We start from the raw sequence: 23,074 nt of genomic DNA on the forward strand, positions 1-23,074 counted from the left end.
TTCGTGAGACCTGTTAGAAAACTGAATGGACAAAAACCAAGGTGGTGTCTGAGATGCACTGGGGGCTGGAGGGACTGTTAGCCTTAAGACAGAAAACAATGGGCTGCTGAAAGATAAGAATCCAGAAACACCCTAACATTAAGCCAGACTGAAATTTAAAAACAACTATCCACAAGCTACCATTTGAGGTTAAATTTAATTGTTAAGGATTCAGGAGCAAAGTAATTTACTATATTGTTCTAAAGTCAATTTGTAAATAGTGGTTAATAATGTATATTTAAGTTTGCCTGTTGTAGTAATTTTTTCCTATTACAGTTGCTAGACCCTTCGTGCTCAATTTTATAGTCCTGAGCAGTACTTTTCCCTCTGCCGAGAACTGTCATCCCCTTTTCCCACAGCTGTGCTCCCAATGACATGCAAATCCCTAATTGGCTGTCACTTCAGTGAACGACACCTTCCTTTACCTCTTTCTACCTGCCCCCCACACACACACTTGGGATCCCGAGCCAATTGTAGTTGTATCTGTTATACTTGTCACACTTGTTTAGGTGTCTGTCTCCCAAGAGAGGGCAAGTAATGGTGTCTTGCTTTGATTCCCCAGCAGCTGGCACACAGTGGCTCACACACAGTAGCTGCTCAGTAAATGCAGAAAGAATGAATGGGAAAAAAAAAAAAAAAAAAAACCTTTATAATGTAAATCTTAAACGTACAGTTTCTGACTTAATGCCAGTACGGCAATAGACTATCCTGTGAGCTGGGACGTGGGGCTGGGCCCTGGGAGGTACATTGGGGTTTGGATTCTTTTCATCAGCGTACTGGACCAATTTCTAAGGAGCTTATCCGCAATAATAATAATACAAATGTGTACCTCCTATTTCAGTTTTTAATATTACATTTAGCTTTAAGAACTTTCTCAGCTACCATCAAATGCTCTGTGATTGAGAGCAACACGGGTAGCAAAATTGGTATTAATCCAATATGCTGGAAATGAAACACATTTCAGACATGCAGTCTATTAATCTTTCGTCATGTCCTCCCCATGGCTGTTTACTGTTTTCTAACATTTTTCCTGTGAGTCTGGACACCACGTTTGCCTGTATTTGGTTGGATTTTGGACGGGGTAGAGAGCAGGTAATTGCAAAAATAATTTGGTTTTAAAAACAAGGAAATGGTTTCTAAAGGTCCAGCATGGGTGGCTTTCCAAGTGTCTCAGTCAGTGTATTTCCTTCCTGCTGCTCCTGTGTTAGAATATTGTCATTTGATCACACAGTGTCACCAAATTATATGATATTTTTATATGGAAGTCATATGTGGCTCTGAAGTTCCCTGAAAGATCTAGCTTCTCAGTACAATAAAAAACAAACCCAGGGACTTCCCTGGTGGTCCAGTGGTTAGGACTCCATGCTGCCACTGCAGGGGGCACAGGTTCGATCCCTGGTCAGGGAACTAAGATCCTGCAAGCTGCTCAGAACGGCCAAAAAAAATTTTTTTTATACAAAAATGAGCCCAGATCTCACCATATCCTTAAGTAAGATGGAAAGAAACCAAACTATTTGCAGGACCTGGATCCTACTCCCGGCTCTGCCACTCCACTAGCTGGTGACATGTGGCATTTCCTGTTCCTTTCAGCAGCAACATTCTGTCGAGTTTTTTTTTAATTGCACATAAAACTAAAAACACCATAAAGACATATGTATGTTATGTATTATAACAAGATTCTCAGAGGTATTAAATAAAAAATAAATAATATGCAACATGGTAGGCATTTTTCTAGTATAACTTGTAAGGAACCAAGAGCCTGCTGCTGTTTTGGGGACCTGCTAATTTCCCCATAACAGGGCAGAGAGGATTTCTCGTGGGTTAGATTCTCCAACTCAAAAGGTACGACATTTCTTGGGGGAAAGCCAGTGCCTACAACCAGAATTATTTTTTGGTTAAATATTTTGTTCTTTTTGTTAAAGATGTTGTGTGTTGGAAGTTGGGGCTAAAAATGTTCTCATTTTGGCACTGACACAGGCCCAGTGAGTCAGATTCTTCCCAATTATGGTTTTTCTTCAGGCAGTATGGGGGAATAGTAACATTTAGGAAGCATTATAGGTTTATGGAAGGGATATGAACTTAGAAGTCAAGCTCATCCTTACTCTTTCACTTACTAGTTGCATGACCTTGAGTCCTTTAACCTCTCTTAACCTCAGTTCCTTCACCTGGTTGCGAGGATTGATGAGTTGATGTGTGCAAAGCTATCGGACAGAGTTACAGACTCCTAATCAGAGGCGCTCTCACAGGGAGACAGGTCCCATGAATTTACTCTTTCATTCTTCAGAGGTTTTATGGCCCATTTTAGTGCTCTATCTCAGGGAGCTGTGATCTTGGGAAACAGATTATATCTCATGACCTTTTTCTTCTCACCCACATTGAAGTAATCTCAGAAATTCTCACTCATCTGACAAACATGCTAGGCAGACTCAGGCTGCTGACTGGCGCTGACAATCAGCAAAAAGCAAAAGCAGCATTTATTTAAAAGATTATATGAGTACCCATGCACTGGGAAATGACATTTTAGGAAGAAACTTTGTTCACACTGGGTGATTACTCACGTGAATTAAGACATTCACTCTGCCCCTATCACCCCCCCACCACTGCACGGAGGACCTGTGCTCATTTGATATTTTTATGAAGATTAAAAAATAGTTTTTTCTAGTACAAAAGTTAAAACGTGGCCGTTTACAAATAGTAATTATGTTGCCTTTCAGAATATTCAGAAGAGGTTCTGCTTCCTAACCTGTGATGCGGCCAGTTACCTTGGAGACAACCTCCGGGGCATCGGATCCAAGTTCGTCAGCTCTTCCCAGATGCTCACCTCCTGCTCCGAGTGCCCCACGCTTTTCGTGGACGCCGAGACCGTGAGTATCTCACGCCTGCTCCCGCGGCAAATGGCCTGCCCAGCTGATGGTATGGAACTTCAGGGAAGCACACGTGTGTTGTGGTTTGTTTGAAAGACACTCTCAGTGTTTGTGAGCAGCGCTCTGTTGTGCTATGAGTCCCAGAGGCCTGGGCCGGCACAGGAATGACTGTGCATGGCCAGCCCAAGCCAAGGCAGTCACTGCAGGGAATCAGGAGGAGGGCCCCCTCTGTGCTCCCTTCGCGGCCTTGTCGCTTCTCTCCGATGACTCTTGACTTTGAAGGCTGAGAATATGGTGAGCTAACCCCCCAGAGCGGACCTAGCCAGTCCCCGCGATGCCAGGTTGGCTAGGCGGATGGGTCCCCAGAGGCAACGATGTTACCACTTTCCCTAGTTCCAAGAGACTGAATGCCCTCTGGATGGATTCGTCCAGCCGAACTGCAAATGATGAGTTTAAAAACAGGAGTCCCCAACCCCCAGGCCGTGGACCGGTGCCAGTCCGCAGCCTGTTAGGAACCAGGCCATAGAGCCGGAGGTAGGCGGCGGGTGGGCGGGCGAGCGAGTGAAGCTCCATCTGCCGCTCCCCACAGCTCACATTACCACCTGGACCACCCCTCCCCCACCCACCCCACCCCATCTGCAGAAAAATCGTCTTCCACGAAACCGGTCCCTGGTGCCTAAAAGGTTGGGGACCACTGGTTTAAAGGATGATTAAAACAGTCCCTGGCTGACTGCTGAACCGTGACTGTATAAATATAATACTAATGATTTAAAGTACAGATTAAATACAAAATCAGTTTGAAAACCTATTTGGCGGTCTGTCTTCACATTGCTTGGAGTATTACTGGATGAAGACACTAGAGTCCATGCATAAAATGGATGCTGTATCTTAATGTGGGCTTCTGTGGAATACTTGGTAAGATTCGTCCGTCTATACTGATATGGGGAAGATGGATATTTTCACAGGAGATTTTGATTAGCAGTATCCAATGCAATTGCCGCTGATAGTGGAGCTAAATTACAAACTGCACAGCTTATTAAAATGGATGCTACCAACCCCCCTGCCCCACACTTTACATCTAAATATACTTCTCTTTTCTCTCTGCATAGCCATGCCTTTGTCTAGGTGTCTCTCTGGAAGTTGTTTTAATACAAATTATTTTCCTCTCTTTAGCTCCTTTCTTGTGGACTTCTGGACAAGCTCAAGTTCAGTGTTTTGGAACTGCAAGAATATTTGGATACCTACAACAACAGAAAAGAGGCCACCCTCTCAGTAAGCTTTTATGTTTCTGTGCATATACATTTAGTTAAAACCAAATGAACCCAACCACTGTGAGCTCTTGGGAGGCGATGTGATTTACCCAAGAGAGGCTCTTTTGGGAGAAGACAGATTTCGTCTATTCTTCTGTGAAGGGCTACAGTTCCAACTTAATGGTGGCAGAACTGTCAGCACTATGGATTATATAAAAATTATACCTACAAAAGAGAAATTTTTCAGCTTTCAATTTTAGCCCTATAATTTCCCTACCAAGAAACTGGGGAAAGTGGGTATCTGCTTAATATGTCAGTTTATCAACATTATAACTTTTCTTTTCTCAGAAATTAATTACTTCCTTCCAGTGTTCGCCTCACCCAAAACTGGTTGAGACGGATCTCATTTCTCCTCTCCTTTTTTTTTTTTTTTTTTTTTTTTTTTTTTTGCGTGACGCGGGCCTCTAGCTGCTGTGGCCTCTCCCGTTGCGGAGCAACGGGCTCCAGACACGCAGGCTCAGCGGCCATGGCTCACGGGCCCAGCCGCTCCGCGGCATGTGGGATCTTCCCGGACCGCGGCACGAACCTGTGTCCCCTGCATCGGCAGGCGGACTCTCAACCTCTGCGCCACCAGGGAAGCCCTCTCTTCTCCTTTTAACCACTCTCGGTAGCTGCTTCTCCGACTCCGTGGTTTCTCTTGGCCTCGGCTCCTACTCTTTACTTTTTTCTTTCTTCAAAGATGTAAATTGTAAAATGTTAGAACCAGAAGTGATTCAGAAACCATCCATGCAAACCCCCTGATTTCCAACAACTTCCATGTGTAATTTCCATGGAGCACTTCCTATCATATACCAGTCACTATGAAAAGAGCGTGGATTTTTAAGTCAGATGGACTTGAGTTCAAATTGCAGCTCAGTTACTTAAGGGTTAGTGACCTTGGGTAAGTTACCTCCTCTCATCTCAGATTCATCATCTATAAGACAGTGATAATAGTAATTAATTTGCAGAACTGTTGTAAGAACATAACGATTATAACAGTCATAGCAGCTGTCATTTCCTGAGTCCTTTCTATGTATCCAACAACCTGATAAGAGTTACATCTCTTAACTTAAATCATGTAATGCTTACAACTACCCTGGGAGTTGCTATTATTATTCTCATTAGCTAGGAGGTAGCATAGCGGTATTGAAACCCAGGTCTGTGGGATTCAAAGGTCCATGCTCGTAACCACAACATGATATTGCCTTTAAAATAGAAATAATATATGTAAACTGCCCAGCACAAGTGCATCATACATAGAAGATATTCATTCTAAAGTTACTGGGTTTTTGTTTCTTGTTGTTGTTATCTCATGACCTGTCAAAGAGAGTTCTGACATTCTACTGCAACAATTCCCTTTGTCTTCTATTTCTGTGGCTCTTCCGCTGTCATTGATTTCCAGCTTCTCAGTCATCAGTTAATAAAAGTAATCCTTTCATTCTGGTTGGCGAACGAGCCAGTCTTTTGATGTCAAGTGTGAGTTTCCATTCTTCAGTGCTTATTGTTTTCTGCCCAAAGGTTCCTTTCACATCTATACTAGTTACTATTCCAGATACTTAAGACTGGCAGAATCTTTAAATAGCTGGGCTATTACTATAATAGCCTTTCTTACAGTGAAATAGACCTGCCTCCCAGAAGCCACCTCAAAATAACAGAGGAGGTGTGCCGTGAGTCAGGGTGCATTGTCCAGGATGACCCAGCCTGCGAGGAAGTGTTGGACCTGTCTCCTAACCTCAGTCGTATGAAAGGTTTCTAACCATATGTGAATTTAATCTATACATAAATTTGGAACGGTCTGGTGAAACCATTCTTCAGGGTGATACATCACAACACTGAAATGATAAATGTTGAAATTTTTAAATGACCATCACTGAACCCATCTAAGCAGATATTTTAATTTCAAATTATTAATCTTTAACCAAAGTTTTCAAAAAGTCGTTATATAAAAATTTTATTTTACTGTGATTAGAAGCTTAATCTATTTTTCCTGACAGAATTGATTGTAAAAACATTCTTAGGACATCACTGAATTTACCTATGTCTGTATCTCTTTCTGACAACAGTGGCTTGCAAACTGTAAGGCAACATTTGCAGGAGGATCAAGAGATGGAGTAATTACCTGTCAACCAGGGGACTCAGAAGAAAAGGTAATAAAAGCCTGTTAGAGTTTATCTTTTCTGTGCTCTGACTTTGTGTGTTAGTGTTGATCTACCCAAGAAGTGTGGAACTTGAAAAAGGAAGAGGCAGAATGAGTCATCCCATACATTCACATGACACCTCTAGAGTAAGAAAGAATGACATTGGCGCCAAGCATGAGTGTGTTGATGGGATTTGGGATGGGGCGGTCTTCTTTTTGGAAAAGTAGAAGTATAAAAATAACCTTTCTGCTGGACACTAACTATACTAACCATTTCCTAATAAATCTATTCTTCATTCAGAATATAAAACCAAATGTCATTAATTCTTCACTGAACCACTTAGTTCCTTCAATGAAGAAAGTCTTTGTTGACCTTTCAGCAATCACTCAGACTTTTTTTTTCCTAATTTAGAATTGCTTCAAGTACACACCTCAGACCAGCTGGCTTATAAATGTAGTCATATGGTAAAGGAAACTGGGCAGAAAAGTGAGAACAGATTAAGATCATTCAATTCTGCAGTTACTCCTGTGACCCCCGTGGTGGGTACAACAGTGAATTCTGCCCCGGGTGGAGCTTCTGATCTGTTCAGGGAGATGGACGTTAACAAACAGTCATACACGTGTAAACTGTGACAAGTGCCATTAAGGAAAGGAAGGGACAGTAAAGCTATGAAAGAATACAGAAGAGAACCTGGCCTACCAGGAGGGCAGTTCTGGGATGGCTTCTCCACAAAGTGCCATCTAAGTGGAGATCTCGGCTCTGAGCTAGGGTGCAGAGGGGTGGGTGGAGAGCCTGTGTGAAGGCCCCGAGGCAGGAGGGAACCTGCCCCTTTCCAAGGACTGACGAGAGCCTGTGGGGCTGGGCGTGTAGATAGTGACAGGGAGAAAAGTTTGGGTCTGAAGAAGCCACACAAGCCAGACTGTGCAGGGCTTTGGGTGCTTATCATAACAGCAATGGTGGGCAATTAAAAGTTGTAACAGGTGCGTGTGATCAGAGTGGGGCTCGCCCACTCTCCTGTGGAAATGGACTGAAGTGGGCAAGCATGGATTTGGGAAGACAAGTTAGGGGGCTGCTGATGGGTCTAGGCAGAGAGGTTACATTGTCACACCTAGAAAAGCATGTTAGAGTGTGCATCCTTCAGAGGATGAGAAATCGTTTCCAGGGTGGGCCTTGAGGAGAAATGACAGTGTCAATCCATCTCAATATTGATCCAGAGTTGGAAGAGAGATTATTTTTCTGATTAGAGCTGTCACTTGGCTTCCATCCCAAAGCAAAACCCAACAAATGTTTGACCTCAGAGCACTGCTTACCCTCCATTGATTCACTCCAGCTCTCTTTTTTAAGTCAGATTCTCTATCTTCTGGAATAGTTTGAAGTTGCCAATTATTGTGAGCACGCTTTGCATGGGGACAAGTGGAAGGGGGAGATAGGAAGTGAGCTTTAGCTTGAAGAATCTATGTCTGGATATAAATTGCGAAGTCAACACGCAAAACTTACTCCACGTGTGTATTCTATTTCAGAGAAGCGAGGACTTTAGCTTTACTAAACCTAGCAAACTCTTGAGCAGTTAGAGATGTCAGTCGGCCAGAGGTGGTAACCAAGTACAGAGAGGCATGTGAAGTGTCCCCACCCCAAGCCCCGCCCCAGCTGGTCTGGTCCTTGCCAGTAGCTGATTTCCAGTCATCCTTAACTGGTAACATAGTGAGAAATTGCTGTGGAATTGTTTGTGGAACAGAATATAGCTCTTTGTTGGATGCTGAATATTTATTTTCGGATTTTTCTTCTATCTCAACACGAAGTTGTAGACATCAAGGTAATCAGGAAAGGTTACACGCTGGTAGCCTGTAAGCTGTAAGCAATTCAGACATGTTTTATTCAGCTTGTACAATTTAAATTGGACCCAACAGTTTAAACTTAAACTTGTTCACACGTACACTCAAAACAGCATTCCTGGCATCTCTTCAAAAAAGAGAAAAAAGAGGTAGCAACACCAGGCCTGCCTTCCGAAAGTGGCAGCAGTGACCTTGGGCTGGTCGGCTCTCCACCGTCCGCTGTGAACAGAGTTCCCGACCCTGCCAGCAAGAGCCAGATGCCAGTCATCAGGATGTTCTTTTCTTTATAATAGAAATATGTGCCTTTGCACCTAAGGCCCCACAATGGGGAAGTGAAAGCTAAATAGAACTGTGCCTTTCAAGAAAAACAGGAGTGTTCCTCCTTGCCGCAGTGAGAACAGTCTCTGCGTATATAAGATGCTAGGGCCCGTGTGCTGGCCTCACTCCCGGAGGGGACCTTGGAGGAGTCGTTGTAGCGTGTGTACAAAACAACAGAACAGTGTTCCTGAGAAAAGTGCTTCTAATACATGGGAAGTATTTTGGAGGGAAGGCTTCTTTTGTTAAGACAGGTGTGATTAGTCAGTAATTTAGGCTACTTGGTGACTGCAATACCCGTTCTCCTAGAATGAGGCACGGCGCACAGCAAATAAGATGTAGAACAAGGCGGGCGTGTGAGTCGTGCCTGTCGTGAGGGCAGCTCCTTGGCAGACGCTGCTAAACCAGTGTCTTCTCCACCTGCACACACCCAGCGAGACAGGTCTCTTCACGACTTAAAGCCAGCACCTCTAAATAAGAATTGTGGTTTGCGGTGACCTCTCCTTTCGCCCGCGGAATTCATCCTGGAGCGGCTGCTGCTGGGGCGTTTACGTTCACGGAAATGTAGGACGTGGTGAAGCATCTCGGCTCTGGGCACTCCAGGCAATGGCATCGGCCTCGACCCTACAGCAGATTAGCACAGCTCACCTCCCCGGTTCTGCAGGGCTGGCCCTGGGAAAGCTAGAGAGGTTGCCACTTCATTGGCCGTAAGTGATTTTAGTTGAGCACTCTTAATTTCACAGCTATTTCTGAGCACTAATTGAACATTCGACTCTTTGGACTCAAGTACAAGAGTTTACATGTAGCCACAATACATTTTCTTATTACATTCAGACCATCCTAGAGTCGTCTTGGACAGTAACCCTCTGAGCTGTGTATTTCCTATCCCTGTCTAACCAAGAACGAGAGAAGGCTGCAACCTCTGTTCTACAAATTGAACAAAAACCTAAATGTTGAACAAGACGAGATGTTTCTCCAGCTAGACTGTAACCCATTAAGCATTATCCTTCGGATACAGTCAATCAGTCCTTTGCTATAAGGAATCTCTTCTCTAGACTGAGTAAGGAAATGTCTGCTGAAATGAAAGTTTTCTTGAAAATAGTTAAATATGTCAGGGTGTGTAATCTGTATTAGAGGCTTAAAGGTATTTATCTTTCAAATCTTTGAAAGATATTCATGACCAAGGTCCAAAAACCTACTCAACAAATATAATGCAATAGTCATGAATGTGCCAGAGCCAAGTGATTTTAGCAACAGGTGAGTACATATTGTACCCACCTGCTTAGGAGATTACATGCATCTATGTAATACTGAGTAGGAAAGCTTCAACAATTGGCTAGATTTTCTAAATTTTATCCAGTTTAGTTTAAACCAGTGACTTTCAGAGATTAAACATGATGAAAATTATAGTTAATATAGTATACTGTGACTTATCTTCTGACATGTCGAAAATTTCTCAGATTTTTACCTAACTGGCTACATCATAAGCAAAGAACTGGCTTCAGAGCAGAATACAGAGAAACAAGAATGGCTATGCTACTTTTTTTTTTTAACATCTTTATTAGAGTATAATTGCTTTACAATGGTGTGTCAGCCTCTGCTTTATAACAAAGTGAATCAGTAACACATATACGTGTGTCCCCATATCTCTTCCCACTTGCGTCTCCCTCCCTCCCACCCCTCTAGGTTGTCACAAAGCACCAAGCTGATCTCCCTGTGCTATGCGGCTGCCTCCCACTAGCTATCTATTTTATGTTTGGTAGCGTATATATGTCTATGCCACTCTCTCACTTTGTCCCAGCTTACCCTTCCCCCTCCCTGTATCCTCAAGTCCATACTCTAGTAGGTCTGCATCTTTATTCACGTCTTGCCCCTAGGTTCTTCTGACCATTTTTTTTTTCTTTTTCAGATTCCATATATATGTGTTAGCATACGGTATTTGTTCTTCTCTTTCTGACTCACTACACTCTGTATGACAATCTCTAGGTCCATCCACCTCACTACAAATAACTCAGTTTCGTTCCTGTTTATGGCTGAGTAACATTCCGTTGTATATATGTGCCACATCTTCTTTATCCATTCATCTGTTGATGGACACTTAGGTTGCTTCCATGTCCTGGCTATTGTAAATAGAGATGCAATGAACATTTTGGTACATGACTCTTTTTGAATTATGGTTTTCTCAGGGTATATGCCCAGTAGTGGGATTGCTGGGTCGTATGGTAGTTCTATTTTTAGTTTTTTAAGGAACCTCCATACTGTTCTCCATAGTGGCTGTATCAGTTTACATTCCCCCCAATGGTGTAAGAGGGTTCCCTTTTCTCCACACCCTCTCCAGCATTTATTGTTTGTAGATTTTTTTGATCATGGCCATTCTGACTGATGTGAGATGATATCTCATTGTAGTTTTGATTTGCATTTCTCTAATGATTAATGATGTTGAGCATTCTTTCATGTGTTTGTTGCCAATCTGTATATCTTCTTTGGAGGAATGTCTATTTAGGTCTTCTGCCCATTTTTGGATTGGGTTGTTTGTGTTTTTGATATTGAGCTGCATGAGTTGCTTGTATGTTTTGGAGATTAATCCTTTGTCAGTTGCTTCATTTGCAGATATTTTCTCCCATTCTGAGGGTTGTCTTTTCGTCTTGTTTATGGTTTCCTTTGCTGTGCAAAAGCTTTGAAGTTTCATTAGGTCCCACTTGTTTATTTTTGTTTTTATTTCCATTTCTCTAGGAGATGGGTCAAAAAGGATCTTGCTGTGACTTATGTCATAGAGTGTTCTGCCTATGATTTCCTCTAAGAGTTTGATGGTGTCTGGCCTTACATTTAGGTCTTTAATCCATTTTGAGTTTTTTGTGTGTGTGTGTGGTGTTAGAGAATGTTCTAATTTCATTCTTTTACATGTAGCTGTCCAGTTTTCCCAGCACCACTTATTGAAGAGGCTGTCTTTGCTCCACTGTATATTCTTGCCTCCTTTATCAAAGATAAGGCGACCATATGTGCATGGGTTTATCTCTGGGCTTTCTATCCTGTTCCATTGATCTATATTTCTCTTTTTATGCCAGTACCATACTGTCTTGATTACTGTAGCTTTGCAGTGTAGTCTGAGGTCAGGGAGCCTGATTCCTCCAGCTCCGTTTTCCCTTCTGAAGATTGCTTTAGCTTGTCAGGGTCTTTTGTGTTTCCAAACAAATTGTGAAATTTTTTGTTCTAGTTCTGTGAAAAATGCCAGTGGCAGTTTGATAGGGATTGCGTTGAATCTGTAGATTGCTTTGGGTAGTATAGTCATTTGCACAATGTTGATTCTTCCAATCCAAGAACATGGTATATCTCTCCATCTATTTGTATCATCTTTAATTTCTTTCATCAGTGTCTTATAATTTTCTGCATACAGGTCTTTTGTCCCCATAGGTAGGTTTATTCCTAGATATGTTTTCTTTTTGTTGCAGTGGTAAGTGGGAGTGTTTTCTTAATTTCACTTTCAGGTTTTTCATCATTACTGTATAGGAATGCAAGAGATTTCTGGGCATTAATTTTGTATCCTGCTACTTTAACAAACTCATTGATTAGCTCTAGTAGTTTTCTGGTAAAATCATTAGGATTCTCTTTGTAGAGTAGCATTTCATCTGCAAACAGTGACAGCTTTACTTCTTCTTTTCCGATTTGGATTCATTTTATTTCTTTTTCTTCTCTGATTGCTGTGGCTAAAACTTCCAAAACAATAATGAATAATAGTGGTTAGAGTGGGCAACCTTGTCTTGTTCCTGATCTTAGTGGAAATGCTTTCAGTTTTTCACCATTGAGGATGATGTTGGCTGTGGGTTTGTCATATATGGCCTTTATCATGTTGAGGAAAGTTCCCTCTGTGCCTACTTTCTGGAAGGTTTGTATCATAAGTGGGTGTTGACTTTTGTCGAAAGCTTTCTCTGCATCTATTGAGCTGATCATATGGTTTTTCTCCTTCAATTTGTTAATATGGTGTATCACATTGATCTGCGTATATTGAAGAATCCTTGCTTTCCTGGGATAAACCCCACTTGATCATAGTGTATGATCCTTTTAATTGCTGTTGGATTCTGTTTGCTAGTATTTTGTTGAGGATTTTTGCATCTATTTTCATCAGTGATATTGGCCTGTAGTTTTCTTTCTTTGTGACATCTTTGTCTGGTTTTGATATCAGGGTGATGGTGGCCTCGTAGAATGAGTTTGGGAGTCTTCCTCCCTCCGCTATATTTTGGAAGAGTTTGAGAAGGATAGGTGTTAGCTCTTCTCTAAATATTTGGTAGAATTTGCCTGTGAAGCCATCTGGTCCTGGGCTTTGGTTTGTTGGAAGAATTTTAATCACAGTTTCAATTTCAGTGCTTGTGATTGGTCTGTTCATATTTTCTATTTCTTCCTGGTTCAGTCTCGGAAGGCTGTGCATTTCCAAGAATTTGTCCATTTCTTCCAGGTTGTCCATTTTATTGGCATAGAGTTGCTTGTAGTAATCTCTCATGATCCTTTGTATTTCTGCAGTGTCAGTTGTTACTTCTCCTTTTTCATTTCTAATTCTATTGATTTGAGTCTTCTCCCTCTTTTTCTTGAGGAGTCTGGCTAATGGTTTATCAATTTTGTTTATCGTCTCAAAGAACCAGCTTTTAGTTTTATTGATCTTTGCTATCGTTTCGTTCATTTCTTTTTCGTTTATTTCTGATCTGATCTTTATGATTTCTTTCCTTCTGCTAACGTTGGGGTTTTTTTTGTTGTTGTTCTTCTTTCTCTAATTGCTTTAGGTGTAAGGTTAGGTTGTTTGAGATGTTTCTTGTTTCTTAAGGTAGGATTGTATTGCTATAAATTTCCCTCATAGAACTGCTTTTGCTGCTCCCATAGATTTTGGGTCATTGTGTGTTCATTGTCATTTGTTTTTAGGTATTTTTTTATTTCCTCTTTGATTTCTTCAGTGATCTCTTGGTTATTAAGTAGTGTGTTGTTTAACCTCCATGTGTTTGTATTTCTTACAGATTTTTTTCCTGTAATTGGTATCTAGTCTCATAGCATTCTGGTCGGAAAAGATACCTGATACGATTTCAATTTTCTTAAATTTACCAGGGCTTGATTTGTGACCCAAGATACGATCTATCCTGGAGAATGTTCCATGAGCACTTGAAAAGAAAGTGGATTCTGTTGTTTTTGGATGGAATGTCCTATAAATATCAATTAAGTCCATCTTGTTTAATGTATCATTTAAAGCTTGTGTTTCCTTATTTATTTTCATTTTGGATGATCTGTCCATTGGTGAAAGTGGGGTGTTAAAGTCCCCTACTATGATTGTGTTACTGTCGATTTCCCCTTTTATGGCTGTTAGTATTTGCCTTATGTATTGAGGTGCTCCTATTCTGGGTGCATAAATATTTACAATTGATATATCTTCTTCTTGGATCGATCCCTTGCTCATTATGTAGTGTCCTTCTTTGTCTCTTCTGATAGTCCTTATTTTAAAGTCTATTTTGTCTGATATGAGAATTGCTACTCCAGCTTTCTTTTGATTTCCATTTGCATGGAATATCTTTTTCCATCCCCTCACTTTCAGTCTGTATGTGTCCCTAGGTCTGAAGTGGGTCTCTTGTAGACAGCATATAGATGGGTCTTGTTTTTGTATCCATTCAGCCAGTCTGTGTCTTTTGGTGGGAGCATTTATTCCATTTACATTTAAGGTAATTATCGATATGTATGTTCCTATTCCCATTTTCCTAATTGTTTTGGGTTTGGTATTGTAGGTCTTTTCCTTCTCTTGTGTTTCCTGCCTAGAAAAGTTCCTTTAGCATTTGTTGTAAAGCTGGTTTGGTGGTGCTAAATTCTCTTAGCTTTTGCTTGTCTGTTAAGGTTTTAATTTCTCCATCAAATCTGAATGACATCCTTGCTGGGTAGAGTAATCTTGGTTGTAGGTTTTTCTCCTTCATCACTTTAAATATGTCCTGCCAGTCCCTTCTGGCTTGCAGAGTTTCTGCTGAGAGATCAGCTGTTGACCTTATGGGGATTCCTTTGTGTGTTTTTTGTCGTTTTCCCCTTGCTGCTTTTAATATTCTTTGTATTTTTGATAGTTTGATTAATATGTGTCTTGGCATATTTCTCCTTGGATTTATCCTGTATGGGACTCACTGTGCTCCCTTGACTTGAGTAACTATTTCCTTTCCCATATTAGGGAAGTTGTCAACTATAATCTCTTCAAATATTTTCTCAGTCCCTTTTTTTTCTCTCTTCTTCTGGGACCCCTATAATTCGAATGTTGGTGTATTTAATGTTGTCCCAGAGGTCTCTGAGACTGTCCTCAATTCTTTTCATTCTTTTTCCTTTACTCTGCTCTGCAGTAGTTATTTTCACTATTTTATCTTCCAGGTCACTTATCCGTTCTTCTGCCTCAGTTATTCTGCTATTGATCCCTTCTAGAGAATTTTTAATTTCATTTATTGTGTTGTTTATCACTGTTTGTTTGCTCTTTAGTCTTCTAGGTCCTTGTTAAACGGTTCTTGTATTTTCTCCATTCTATTTCCAAGATTTTGGATCATCTTTACTGTCATTACTGTGAATTCTTTTTCAGGTAGACTGCCTATTTCCTCTTCATTTGTTACGTCTGGTGGGCTTCTGCCTAGTTCCTTCATCTGCTGTGTGTTTCTCTCTCTTCGCATTTTGCTTAACTTACTTACTGTATTTAGGGTCTCCTTTTTGCAGGCTGCAGGTTCGTAGTTCCCGTTGTTTTTGATGTCTGTCCCCAGTGGCCAAGGTTGGTTCAGTGGGTTGTGTAGGCTTCCTGGTGGAGGGGACTAGTGCCTGTGTTCTGGTGGATGAGGCTGGATCTTGTCTTTCTGGTGGGCAGGTCCACGTCTGGTGGTGTGTTTTGCGGTGTCTGTGGCCTTATTATGATTTTAGGCAGCCTCTCTGCTAATGGGTGGGGTTGTTTTCCCGTCTTGCTAGTTGTTTGGCATAGGGTGTCCAGCACTGTAGCTTGCTGGGCGTTGAGATCTCTGGGAGATTTTTGCCGTTTGATATTAAGTGGAGCTGGGAGGTCTCTTGTGGACCAGTGTCCGGAACTTGGCTCTCACACTCAGTGGCACAGCCCTGACACCTGTCTGGAGCACCAAGAGCCTGTCATCCACACGGCTCAGAATAAAAAGGGAGAAAAAGAAAGAAGGTAAAATAAAATAAAGTTATTAAAATAATAGTTATTAAGAAAAAAGTTTTTTTCAGTAATAAATAAAATGGACAGGCAGAACCCTAGGACAAATGGTAAAAGCAAAGCTATACAGACAAAATCACACACAGAAGCATACACATACACACTCATGAGAAGAGGAAAAGGTAAAAAATATATTTATATCGTTGCTCCCAAAGTCCACCTCCTCAATTTGGGTTGATTCTTTGTGTATTCAGGTATTCCACAGATGCAGGCTACATCAAGTTGATTGTGGAGATTTAATCCACTGCTCCTGAGGCTGCTGGGAGAGATTTCCCTTTCTCTTCTTTGTTCGCACAGCTCCTGGGGTTCAGCTTTGCATTTGGCCCTGCCTCTGCATGTAGGTCACCTGAGGGCGTCTGTTCTTCTCTCAGGACGGGGTTAAAGGAGCCGCTGATTTGGGGGCTCTGGCTCACTGAGGCCGGGGGGAGGGAGGGGTACGGATGCGGGGCGACCCTGCGGCGGCAGAGGCCAGTGTGACGCTGCACCAGCCTGAGGCGTGCCGTGCGTTCTCCCAGGGGAGTTGTCCCTGGATCCCAGGACCCTGGCAGTGGTGGGCTGCACCGGCTCCCCGGAAGGGAGGTGTGTAGAGTGACCTGTGCTCACACACAGGCTTCTTGGTGGCGGCAGCAGCAGCCTTAGCGTCTCATGCCCGTCTCTGGGGTCCACGCTGATAGCCGCGGCTCGTGCCCATCTCTGGAGCTCCTTTAAGCAGCGCTCTGAATCCCCTCTCCTCAGGCACCAGAAACAATGGTCTCTTGCCTCTTAGGCAGTTCCAGACTTTTCCCGGACTCCCTCCCGGCTAGCCGTGGCGCACTAGCCCCCTTCAGGCTGTGTTCACGCCGCCATCCCCAGTCCTCTCCCTGGGATCTGACCTCCGAAGCCCGAGCCTCAGCTCCCAGCCCCCGCCCACCCCGGCGGGTGAGCAGACAAGCCTCTCCGGCTGGTGAGCGCCGGTCCGCCCCGATCCTCTGTGCGGGAATCTCCCCGCTTTGCCCTCCGCACCCCTGTCGCTGTGCTCTCCTCCGCAGCTCCGAAGCTCCCCGCTCTGCCTCCCGCAGTCTCCACCCGCGAAGGGGCTCCTAGTGTGTGGAAACCTTTCCTCCTTCACAGCTCCCTCCCACTGGTGCAGGTCCCATCCCTATTCTTTTGTCTCTGTTTTTTCTTTTTTCTTTTGCCCTACCCAGGTACGTGAGGACTTTCTTGCCTTTTGGGAGGTCTGAGGTCTTCTGCCAGCATTCAGTAGGTGTTCTGTAGGAGTTGTTCCACGTGTAGATGTATTTCTGGTGTATCTGTGGGGAGGAAGGTGATCTCCGCGTCTTACTCTTCCACCATCTTGAAGCTCCTCCTATGATACTGTTAATGAATAAGAACTAGATGATTCTAGGCTTTTAAGCTACCTTGTCTATGATCAATTCTTAACATCTTGACTTCTTGACATTTTTTTTCTCATTTTGAGAAAACATACCTCTAAATCCAATTTATATATAAATCAAGTCATATCAGGAGTACAGGAACCGGGCTTGAAGAAAATCCTTGTGACCAAATAAAACAGATTCCCACATTTTCAAAAGAATCTTGAATCACCAAAACATAGATATATCTATAAAGACTTCTAAAGGGATTATTTTTAAAACCTGGATATCGGAAAATATTTGGGGGGGGGTAGTTTTAACATTTCCTTGAAAGGCTTTTTTCACTATCTTTTTGGAACTCTAAATGCAAAATACATCCAAGCCTGTGGCCTAGGAAAAGATTCTGGGGTAATAAATATCAATCCAGCTTGGACTAGCCTACCTAGAAAGGAGAGTGTAAGAAGAACACTGAGAACTAGTGTTCATCAAGCTGTCCGTCTCCCAAGAAACACAAGTGTGTGCCCTGAGCATGGAGCGGGAGGAATTTGTTGACAGTGAAATTCCTCGGTACCAGGCTGAAGTCAAAAAGCCTCATTTGCCTTCACTGAACAGAGAAGATTTTTCTTTAACTGACTTGATGACCTGGGATTACAACATTCTTTTGGAAAACAGTTAAAAAGATAGCCATTTTCTTCAAATAAGACCATGTAATTTACTCAGCACTTGCTTCATTCCATGCTTCTGAAAAGTAAATTTCATGGTAGAAGCAGTTATGTACTAAGGTGCATACTAAATGTTTCAGTCAGATTTGACGTTTTCTAAAAAGTCTTAACAGTGGCAACTCTGTATATGTAGACTTAAAATTCTGGCCCTGTACTCCTTTCTTGTGTGACACTGTCTTTCAGTACATAAGGTTTGGTTATAAAAACTTCTAGCACAGTTAAAAGTTTTCTTGAAAATAGTAAATACCTCGGGTTGTGTAATCTGTAACATGGCCCAGTTACAAATGTATAATATTCTACACTAACATCAGTTCTAGATTACTTTTAGAAATTGTCTACTGGGGAAAAAATTATAAAAACTAAAATGCAAGATAACTTGTTATATCTCACACTTGTTTGGGAGTATAAAGACAATGGTCAGTCCTTTGAAATAACAATATCTAGCAGTCTTGTAAAATATTTTCAACGTGGAAGGCAATCTGACTCTAAAGAAAATGCCACTTAGATTGTTAATTATATTCTATGCTAATTGGATAGTCATAGCGTAGTAGATATGAAGCCAAACATATTAAAGACTCTGCCTTAACTTAGCAATAGTGTAATTTGTTTGGGGCTGTAGTTCTTTCAGATTAATCAGTTGGTCTCCTCACAGTTTTACTATGTTTACTATGTTACTATTCACATTTAAACACTAAAATCTTCAAGCAATATAAGTTTTCACTTATGGTCTCCAAGACTGACAGTCTAAATTAACTAATCAGAGAATCTAAAAGATCACAAATTATGCTTTTTCAATGACATGTTTCCCATTAGAGCTTGTTTTTAACTGGACTGCTGTGCATGTTGAATGGGTACAACATTTGCAACCATTTATCACGTTGGGGCAAGCGATGCTAATATGGCTGATGGCTGACGGTTCTGCTCTTAGAAGAGGGCCGTGCTTTCTGTTGCATGCATTACACTGACCCTGTACTTTCTTTCCTTTCCTTTCCTTTGTTTCCTGTGCCATGCTTGCTGTGTAGCAAATGGAATCTCTTGCAGTAAGTTAACTTTCTTTCCTACTCTTTGTCCATTTAGGCATGGACCCATAACAATCTTATTTTCACTGTTACTGTTATAGCTCTTAGCATGTTTTCCCTTTTTTGTTTCTTTTTCTTTTATTTGGTAGACTGAGACATGTAGTTTATTAGCATTCTGGGCTGCTTTCCTCCCAAAGTAGAAACCTATGTTGCTATGAACTCTCATGTTATCACTAGAATATTTTTAGAAATAACTACCATTATCTGACACTTAGAAAAGTCAGAGTTTTCATAGCTAGGTTTCACCCTAAATTGTGAAAGGTAACATTTTGTTTTTAAACAATACTTTTTTTGTCTGAGAGTCTCTGGCAGTTGTCTTTTATACCAGATTTTGAAAAGGTTTCCACAAAGGCAAGTTTAAATTATCATAAAATGTGTTACTAAAACAACCAAACATCTAGTTTGGGTTAGCAAATGAGTGTAGCTACTTCTTTAAACTTAGGCTGGTTACCAGCATTGAGAGATCAAATAAGTCTAAGTAGAATTGTTTTTTTCCCCTAAGGGCCAGGGAGAGAGGAGAAAGAAAACTCTATCCAGCATGGTCTTAGCATGAATTAGGGTCAAGAGTATGTTAATAATACTATTAATGGAATATGCTTCCTAAAAACCTAAATTTAAATTCTTGTCATTTCTCTCCTTAAACTGATTTGGGGGGAACAATTTTAAGTCACTTCAGTGGCTCTCAATTCTTACTGAGTCCTTTATAGTCCATTAGTGAAAGAAAGGCCCTATTTATCCTTACTTGACCACATTTGAAAACTGAACAGTGAAGTGTTTGGTTTAAGCCACATATCTCACCCACTTTCAGTGGTGACTGCTGAGCCATTGAATTCTATCTAGTGAAGGCTGTCCTTTTCCTCTAGCAGAATCCCATCTGCTACCTAGGAGCTAACCCTTCTTGGGATAAAACAGGCAAAGTTTAGAGGCCATTGAGCAGATACAGCTCAAAGAGTACTATGATCATTGGTGTTGGAATTACTCATGGTTTATTCTTCCCTTACAGTACATGTAAGCTGTATAATGAAAACATTTTCAATTCCAGAGGTGTCTGTAGAGCTCCAGGGCCATTTTGTATGCATATTTTTTAACATTCTTTCCACAAAAAGTTTTGCATGCTTTCATGATTTCTCCTTTTTGTAAGCATTTTGGGCCCTTTTCATATCTCTTTAATTCAACAAATTTGTTGAGCACTGAGTAGAAGCATCATCATTAAACCTGATGCAGCACCTTAGTCACGTGACTCTTGTGTTTACACAGACTTTAGGATGAGTGCCTACACCCTAAATGGCAGCCAGAGTTGTCACAAGGAATAATCTCCCAAGTGTCTGCTGAATTTATAAATTTAACACCTAGAACCACTTAATGCTGTGCCTTTCAAATATACCTTTAATAAAAACAGATTGTGTTCAAAGATGTATAGCTTATAAAAATTAAGACAACTACAGCTATAATTTGTAGATATTAAACCTGTAATTTAATTGGCAAATATAATGGAAATTTGGCAGTTCACTAAGTCCCTTTATAGCTAGCTACTACTTCTTTCTCATTAGTCATCCTCCAGGAGCTGTTTTATTCTATATTACACAGTGAATTTCTCACTGATAGTCATTGATTGGATTTATTGTTCTGTTTTATTTAGAATGGTAACAGCTAGTTATGGTTCCTTGATTTTAAAAAGAAAAAAAAGATGCATTAGTCTCCACTAAGATTTCACTTACTATACAAGAATGATCCTTAATAACTCTTTCTTCCCATGCAAATTCTCTCTTTAGCAACTGGAACTGTGTCAGAGGTTGTATAAGCTACACTTCCAGCTGCTGCTGCTTTTTCAGTCGTACTGTAAGCTCATCGGCCAGGTGCACGAAGTCAGCTCCATGCCAGAGGTGAGCCTGCCTACTCCCGACCCCAGGTCCTGCCATGAGTATCACTGCTTTCCTTTTGTTCTCCCTCCTGCCAGTTTATAAATGTCCAAGTGATTTTATTCCCACATAATCCTTTCACTCAAGCACAAGTCTTAAATACCAGTGTCTTATATTTATTTCCATGCTCACGTGGCAGTGCCAGGACTAGGGTGAGGCAAGTGACATACCTGGACACAAAATACAAGGACGACCTTGAGGGTAAGCCCCTCCCTGAATGCTGTGCCGAGGGCCTCCTTGCCTCCCCCTAGCCCTGTGTCTGGGGATCCTTATTTGAAAAAGTTCCTTGTGCTCCGGTTTTTCTTACCTCTAGCTGTTCATACTTGATCCTACATTGAGGTAAGAAGGAGATAACTACATGATGTTTGATTCTCTTCAGCTTCCCTGCTCTGCTTAGCATCCGGATGCATTAATGTTTTTAATGTGAAAGGTAAAGTAACTTGAGCATACAGCTTCTGAGTGAGCCAGATTTTTCCTAGACTTGAAAAAATACTACTGCAGTGTAGTAGATGAAATAATGGTGGTGCACACTGGATATTGTGGAAGCTCAGAGGGTGAGTGCCTAGTTCAGCTGGAGACAAGGAGGTTGAAAGAGGAAACTTTCTGGAGGAGATCACACCTGATTCTTAAAGGATGAGTTAGAATTAGAGAGATGAAGTGGGGGGTAAGGAGGAATGTTCCAGTAAGAAACAACAGTGTGGGCATAAACATGGTAGTGAGAAAGAGATAGGAACTACAAGTACAGGCAATTGAGGATTGCTAGACTACAAAATGCAAACCAAAAGGAACGATGGACTAAGGCAGAAGAGATAAGTAAGGTGAGATCACGCAAGACGCTGCACCTGTGAGTATTTTAGTTAGATCTTCACGGCAGGGATGTGGAGGGTGGATTTGGTGACAACTAGACTGGAGACAGACAGAGCAGTCAGTTATGAGGCCGCTGAAATAGCTCAGATAAGAGGTGAGAGTTTGAACTAGGACAGAAGTGCTAGGTAAGGAGAGGGAGGAAATGTGGGAGATATTTTAGGACAAAAGGTCACTGAAACTGATAGGGCTGTGGGGGGAGGAGTGGGGGATGATGCTCAGGTCCCCTCTCAGATGAACTACGTAACCACAGTGCCACAGCTAAGACAGGGATGTCAGAGGAGGCCTGACACAATTGTACATCCACAGCTCCTGCCTGCTCGTCAGTGACTCTGCCTGCTAGATCCCATCTTGCATGTAGTTAAATACAAGGGTCTGCTGCTAAAGGTGCAGATGTGCTGTCAGGGAACAGTCATGAGTCCATGAAACAATCCCATTGCAAGCAGCAGAGTGAGGATGGAGCCCAGAAACCTCATGTCTGAGTTGGGGGTAGGGGAGGAGGAGACAGAATGACAGCCATTTAACCATAATTATTACTCAGTGTGGAAAAAAGGAAAAGTGACTATAGTTTTTGAATATACAGTTCGCCCTTGAACAACATGAGTTTGAACTGTGAGTCCACTTACATATGTGGATTTTTTCAATAAACATATTGGAAATTTGAAAAATCTCGCAAACATACCTAGAAATAGATATGTCGTGACTACATAAAATATATGTAGACATACATATAACATACAAAATATGTATTAATGGACTGTGTGTTATCAGTAAGGCTTCCAGTCAACAGGGGGCTGTTAGTAGTTAAGTTCTAGGGGCGGGGTGGAACCAGAAGTTAGACCGTGCCTCTAACCCCGAGTTGTTCAAGGGTCAACTGTCCTTTCACAGATCCCAATTTCAAGGGAGACAGGAGTCAGACATCTTTGTTTATGAAGAGCTCTTCACAAACGAGTTTTCCTCCACAGAATCACAAATTATCAGATAAAAGAAAAGACAGTTGATGACTGGGATTTGCCCCATTGTCAAGATAAGCTTTACTCTTCTGGAAAGTAGGAACAGAACCCTCAGAGTCCATTCTTTGCTCCAAAAATAGAGAACAATGCACATGCAATTCACATGTCATTTTCCATTAATTCACGTTTCACTTAAGAGTAGTAAATTACATGTTTCATACTGTGTGTGTGTATATAATTATTTTAAATCTAATAAATTTAAAGTGAATTTTTCCTTAATTATTTTAAATCTAGGTAAGTTTTAAATACTTTACACACACCATAATTTAAAACTTACCTAGGGCTTCCCTGGTGGTGCAGTGGTTGAGAGTCCACCTGCCGATGCAGGGGACACGGGTTCGTGCCCCAGTCCAGGAAGATCCCACATGCCGCGGAGCGGCTGGGCCCGTGAGCCATGGCCGCTGAGCCTGCGCGTCCAGAGCCTGTGCTCCGCAA

At 41.7% G+C, this 23,074-nt stretch overlaps 1 protein-coding gene across 1 annotated transcript in view; it reads left to right on the plus strand.

The window, feature by feature from the left end:
- Window positions 1-23,074, plus strand: part of FRY (FRY microtubule binding protein) — a 261,625-nt gene that overhangs the window by 236,099 nt on the left and 2,452 nt on the right. Inside the window, exons 56-59 of the mRNA XM_007447941.1 lie at window positions 2,754-2,903; window positions 4,077-4,175; window positions 6,256-6,339; window positions 20,616-20,726. Coding sequence (XP_007448003.1) covers window positions 2,754-2,903; window positions 4,077-4,175; window positions 6,256-6,339; window positions 20,616-20,726 — 444 coding nt within the window. The remainder of the gene's footprint in view (window positions 1-2,753; window positions 2,904-4,076; window positions 4,176-6,255; window positions 6,340-20,615; window positions 20,727-23,074) is intronic.

This window comes from Lipotes vexillifer, unplaced genomic scaffold (assembly GCF_000442215.2).
Source record: "Lipotes vexillifer unplaced genomic scaffold, Lipotes_vexillifer_v1.1 scaffold760, whole genome shotgun sequence".
NCBI lineage: Eukaryota > Metazoa > Chordata > Mammalia > Artiodactyla > Lipotidae > Lipotes > Lipotes vexillifer.